Source organism: Tasmannia lanceolata, unplaced genomic scaffold (genome assembly GCF_043159265.1).
Source record: "Tasmannia lanceolata isolate RefF3 unplaced genomic scaffold, GAP_Taslan_0.1 ptg000037l, whole genome shotgun sequence".
Classification (NCBI taxonomy): domain Eukaryota; kingdom Viridiplantae; phylum Streptophyta; class Magnoliopsida; order Canellales; family Winteraceae; genus Tasmannia; species Tasmannia lanceolata.
Window position 1 is genome coordinate 53872056 of NW_027518714.1, and position 6069 is coordinate 53878124.

General features: G+C 40.1%; 1 protein-coding gene across 2 annotated transcripts; it reads right to left on the reverse strand.

Annotated features, from left to right (window-relative positions):
- Positions 1 to 2742: 2742 nt before the first annotated feature.
- ABI3 (AP2/B3-like transcriptional factor family protein) lies at positions 2743 to 5815 on the reverse strand. 2 transcript variants are annotated; one of them, XM_077373762.1, is made up of 6 exons: positions 4467 to 5815; positions 3980 to 4072; positions 3781 to 3878; positions 3618 to 3664; positions 3277 to 3353; positions 2743 to 3160 (listed from the first exon to the last, which is right to left on the reverse strand). In XM_077373762.1, exons 1-6 carry the CDS (start codon positions 5799 to 5801, stop codon positions 3044 to 3046), a joined length of 1767 nt encoding a protein of 588 aa, XP_077229877.1. In that variant the 5' UTR covers positions 5802 to 5815; the 3' UTR covers positions 2743 to 3043. The 2 variants fall into 2 exon arrangements, with proteins under 2 accessions (XP_077229877.1, XP_077229876.1); XM_077373761.1 differs by having other exon boundaries at positions 3781 to 3881; positions 4467 to 5814.
- Between the last annotated feature and the right edge of the window lie 254 nt (positions 5816 to 6069).

The following is a 6069-nucleotide window of genomic DNA, read 5'->3' on the forward strand; positions in this document are numbered from 1 at the left end:
CTGCCACCTTCTCACCATCGTCTGCAACTTAAAAACACGTCCATGCACCAACTGCGAAAGAGACACTATGCGCATCGTCATTACTCTATTTCCACCTAGCCATCGAGATCTTAGAAACACTAGTCACCGTGTCCCCAATCGGACGATACAATCTGCCCAACTTCTCTCCTTTCACCAGAACCATACAGCCATGCTTGATTTTCATAGCTCCACCTGTTTTTGAAAACCTACAACCCTTGGAATCTAACCGACCAAGCGGTACTAGATTTCTTGCATCTTTGGGGCATACGCCACACCACCTAAAGTACGAACCTCTCCATCAAACATTTTGATCTTCACCGTCCCAATTCTCGTGACATCACAAGTAAATCCGTCACCCAAGGACACTACACCCGCCCTTGTCTCTGAGAATGTATCAAAATATTCCCTCTCGAAGCATACATGAACAAAGCACCTTTAATCTCAAATCCACTCATCGATCATGAGGAGAAGTGCGACCACCTGAGGAGACTGTGAGAACATCTCCAACCTCTCACTCTGCTCATCCATTACCGCCACCACAGTATTCGTAGCACCATTGTCTGTCTGGTCAGCTCGCTTCAGACATTCACGCTTGATGTGGGCATATTTCTTGAAACGGTAATATTGCCCATCCTTTCCGCCAACCCTGGATCTTGACCTGCCTTTTCCTGATCCCCCTGCCATACGACCTTCTTCTTTGATCCCCACCATGAACAACAAACCCATGTTCTCGACTCCTATTAAGAACATGCTTCTTCTGCATCCGATTCGATAAGAGTGACACCACCCTCCAACTTTATCGTATCCTTACCATACAATAAAGTTGTCACCATGTTGTCATATGAATCAAGAAGTGAAGTAAGAAGCAAAAAGGCCTTGTCTTCTTCCTACAACTTTTCATTAACCTTATGCAGCTAATCCACAAGCCGTTAAACACCGTAATGTGTTCTAAAAGATTCCTACATCTCCAGCCCATACAACTGTCGGTTGGCAAAGCTTTTTACATGTAAAACTTTTCCAACTTCTCTAATTACTTAGGTGCATCTTCTTCTTCCATAACGTTGAACATAACGTTATCTACCAGATATAGCCCAATCGTGCAGATCGCCTTCGACTCAATATCTTCCCACTCGGCATCTGTCATCTTCTCCGTCTTGCCACCATTTCCCTTCAACACCTTAGCTAAGCCCTATTGAACTACAATGTCCTTCACCCTCATCTGCCATAGGGTGAAACTGCCCTTTCTGTCAAACGTGTTGATGTTGAATTGGGTAGAACTCGATTTACAGCCATCTTAGATTACTCCCACTTCTCGGTGCAGTGCTCCACCTCGAACAAGGGGCTCTAGTCGCAGTCCAATCACAACACCCATGATCACTCCACCCAACCTCGACGATCGCTCTACTTGAGCTCTAATACCACTTGTTGAGAAAATTCGCCAGGCAAATCCGAACCGATCATGCACAAGTTAGCAAAAAGGTAAATTAAACACAAGCCACAAGATGAAAAACAAGATTTATGTGGTTCGGCCAAGCCTACATCCATGAGAGAGAAACACGATCTTCACTGTGAGAGAAATAATATACAAGGGTTACAATGGATTAAACCCAAACCCGCAACCATTTCCTTGCCTTCTCAACCCAAGACCGTACACCTAAAGAAACCCAAGGAAGAACTTCAAGGCTTTATTTGGATGCCAAGTAAAAGGGATCCTCAAGCAATCCCCAAGTAAAAAAGCACTTTTTCCTTTACTTGTGGTTTAATTGTAGTGTTTGCCAAAGTAACACCCAAATCCTTAGAGTTTACCAAAAAAGAAAAGAGTGAATTTAATGCATGTCTAGTGACGTGGTAGCACTTCTCTTTCCATATGAAATATCTCAAAAAGGAAGAGATTTTTAGCCCTCTCGAACTTTCTCTCTTTATATCTCTTCCTCTCCTTCGCCTCTCCACCGATTAACTTTGCATCCAAACAAGAACTTTACTTACTCTTTGCTTTGCTTTTCCAGACATTTAAAATCTTACCCCCTCCATGGTGAGTACTTACCCAAAGAATGCTTAAGAATGCTCAAACATCCAGACAGAGCCCAAGAGAAACCCCAAGAAGAAACCCAAAAAGATGAAATCATCTTCCTCCTCATCCTCTCTTCTCTTTCTCTCTTTCTCACTCTCTCTCCTCTTAGGCAGCCGAACACACCCGAAGCCACTCACACCCCAAGTCACTCACAAAAAAAAAAGAAAAATCCTATTCCCTTTTTATACTTAGGCTTTTCCCATAAAACCTAAAAACGCTTTCTATTTTTGCCACTTGCCTTCCCACCGCACCACACCACACCATGGTGGTGGGAAATAAGGCAACTTTCCCAACATTACGATCATCCATAGTTTCAAAACTCCGTTACATTACCATGGACTCCATCAGTTGACTACTCAGCCGCATCAACTGATTACTCAGACCCTGTCGTGCCAGCTTTAGTTTTAACAGCATCCGCGTTTTGAAACACTGGGATCATCCTATGGAAAAAATCTACGGGGTACAATCTATCTATGATGTGGCCACACAAATGAACTGTTTGGATCATCTTATGAAGTGGGCCCCACTGTAAGTTCTGAAAATATACTGGACTCCAAATGCACATAGCGTATAAAAATTCATAAATCCCCATATATTGCAAACTCCTACTATAATAAGTATTAACTGTAGCAAGTCCATTGCAAGTCCTCTACCAAAAAGTTCACATTATAGCTTCTAAATAATTACAGACGGATACATAAGGAAAAAGTTTCTAATCTTATCTTCATTTTTCCGGGGTCAATAACAGTTACAAAACTGGGATTTCCAAATCCCTACTCTAGTGTGAAGGATAACAAAAGGTAGAACCGGGTCTCAAGCTTCATAACCGATACATTTGAAACAAAACCCACCAGAAAATATGTATGTACCGTCCATTTGTAGATCTACAGTGAACTATTTTCTCTTTGATTGCATTGTCCAAAAAAAAAAGGAAGAAAAAAAGATGAAGATTTAGTTGGGTTCCATGGCTGAAGAGGAAGACTGGGCCCCATTTCCATGCAATTTTTTCTGCGTTTTTCCTGGGTTCTTCACAGATTCAGTCTTCCTCACTTTCACTCCTCGAATCATCTGTAAATAATATATTTTTTTTGTATTTGGTTTTAATATTATGTTGAGAAAAAGAAAATTTAAAAAAAAAAAAAAAAAGGAAAAAGAGGAGGAAGAAAGAGGGTGAGAGGGCTTACGTATTTTGTGCATTTAATATCAGAATATATGACGATGAAGTCACCCTCTTGCAGTCCGTTTGAACGTACGAAATCTCCTGTAAGAAACAAAAGCAATATGAACGTAAAAGAAAGAAGACTAAAAAAAGGCTACTGATATTAGCACTACCACGTTTTAATAGTTGCACAAACTCAGCTTTGTCTTTTTATTCTTTAAATGGATTCTTACAGTTTTTTGGGAATTGTAATAGCCTTTGAGGGCTCTTTAAATAATAAAAGACAAGATGAGTTAGTGTGGATATAAAAAACATGGTAGTGCCAATATCAGTAGTAATCGGATATAGTTTGATATTTCCACTCACCTGTGTTTTCGAGGAGATACATCCTACTTTTGTTGTTCGGCCAGAATCTGAAAGAAAAACACACCAAAATCAATCCAGAGAGTGTGTGTGTGTTAAGAATGAGATGACACAGTTGGATTCTGAGATCTTAACCTAATCCAACGGTGAGATCTCTTGCATGTACCTGTAACGCATGTTCCAGATGCGAGAAGTTCCAATGTCTTCCATGGCAATGGAGATTCCATCTCTTGCATCCAATTCTGGAAGATGGGTTTCGGCTTCCTTCTAATTCATTAACAAGTTAATGGCTTAGACTAAGAAAAATAATAAATAGAAGAAACTAAAAATGAATCACTATATGAGGAACAAATGTAAGAAATTACTTTAGGTAGGACAATCCTTCCTAGATTACCCACATCACTTTGCTTCAATACTTTCTGCAATAGAAACCTAATGTTCTTCTCTGGCTTCCATCCCTACAAAATCACATGCAAATATATAATCTCTATCTCTAAAACAAATAATCCTCTCAATCAAAATGCTACCGACAAAAGCAAAAATGGAAATCGACTTGTAGTTCCTAGGCGAGCTATAAGGCCCTCTTTGGATTGCTATAAAAACATTTGTGACATAATTCAGAGGGGAATGATATGATTTGGTGGGATATTATCATTAAATGAAGGTCTTAGGTCCCTAAAAGTAAAAATTGAATATGAATATGCTTGGCTAAGTTAATTAGTTTATAAAAAAGTAGAAAAATATTTTTCCTTTCCAGAAAATTCTTTCAATCTTAAGAGAGCTAAGGAAGCTTTGGGTGCGGACTATGAGTTCAAGTTTAATGCGAAAACAAAGAGTACAAAAAAAAAAAACCTGAGGCCTGTCAAATGGGATCTGCCGTTGTTGGATTCCGGTAGGATCCGGCACCTGAAAGTTGGTTTCTGATTGCACCGGTGGCGGCGGAGGCAACGAAGAGGAAGAAGAAGAAGAAGACCAGACTACCCAACTGTTAGGATTCTTTTGATTTGTATTTGTACAGTTGTTCTCACTAGAAACCCTTAAATGATGCTGGTTTTGATGGCGGTGGCCATGGTGATTGTGATGATGAGAGAAAAACCGCCTTTGTCTCGCCATTCTCTTCTTCCTTGCTTCTTTCGTAGCTGAAGCACCCAACTTCAAAAACCTCTCCCCATTCCCTAAAAACATCTGATTTTCATTATACTGATTAGAAAACCCTCCAATAAAGTGAGAAGGTGTGGAAGGATCAAAATAAGGGGCACCAAAATTAGTCCCATTAGAGTCTATCATTTGATAATCCGATGGTGAGATTGCACTAGGAAGAACACCACCCTCATAACCCATAAGAACATGGGGTACTGTTGGATTGGAAATGTAAGGTGTTTGAGGACTAGTCCATGGATTAGGGTTAAGGTTAGGGTTTGGAAATGGTGCATGTAGTGGAAACAATGGGTTTTGGTAAGAAAAACCCTGATTTGTACAATTTTTTTTCTGAAGATGGTGACTTTGCACCCATGCAAGGATGAGTTTCAACAACTGAATCATCCCTTCTTTTCCTCCACCTAGCCTGCGTGTCGCGTCCTCAATCGTCGATCTTTTAAGCTTGATGCTCCTCAAATCCTCAGGTGAGATTGATTCCTTGTTTGATTTAAGCCATTCTAAGAAAATCTTGGCCAAATCTTCCGAAGGATTTTCTATATTTTGATCCTCTTCTTTTCTCTTCTCCTTTTGATTCTCTTCATGAACAAAATTATTCTCTTCCTCATCATCATCAAACAAAGAAGAAGGATCCCACATATCCATATCTCCTAAACCCTCAAAAACATCCACACCCATCGGATCAACGGTCAGATCATGATCCAAAGACAGATCAACGGCTAAATCATGATCTAGATTCTGATCAACGGCCAGATCATGAATCTGATGCTCCTTTTCTAGGGTTTCTCCATTTTCGGGTTTGAATCCGGCCCAAGAAGCAGATGAAGCAGAAGAAGAACGAGTAGATAAAGAAGAAGTTGAAGAAGATGAGAGGGATGGGAAGTCCGGTAGGGATCCGAAATCACCATTGTCATAAAAAATAGAGTCTTCATCGTCCATCGGATCTTCCAACTTAGGGTTAGGGTTAGGGTTTGGATCTCGCATTTTCTGAATAGATAAGTTCAAAGGAAAGCTGAAGAAAAAGGAGTACATATAGAAAGAAATTTAGCTAAAACATGAACTAAATTTTCTGACTTTATTTCAGAAGAAAACAAAAAGTAAAAGAAAAACCTCGTGGGGCGGATTTTTCTTTCTCTGTGCAACATTTGCCATACGTAGAGAATTGTATGGTGTAACAAACGGTGGTGCAGAACTTTTTTTTATTTTCATTAGAGAAATCATAAATTCGCACCCCCTGTAGGATTATTCGCACCCCTGAATTCAAGTTAGGGGGTGCGAATCATCCTACAGAGGGGCGAAT

What these genes read in the sequence shown, in the direction of transcription:
- ABI3 (XM_077373761.1), bottom strand. Translation starts at nt 5,801, where the DNA reads ATGTACTCCTTTTTCTTCAGCTTTCCTTTGAACTTATCTATTCAGAAA. An exon ending in TCCCATTTGACAGGCCTCAG is followed by an intron (nt 4,073 to 4,466) that starts GTTTTTTTTTTT and finishes GTGATTTTGTAG; the next exon opens with GGATGGAAGCCAGAGAAGAA. An exon ending in ATATTAAATGCACAAAATAC is followed by an intron (nt 3,161 to 3,276) that starts GTAAGCCCTCTC and finishes TATTATTTACAG; the next exon opens with ATGATTCGAGGAGTGAAAGT.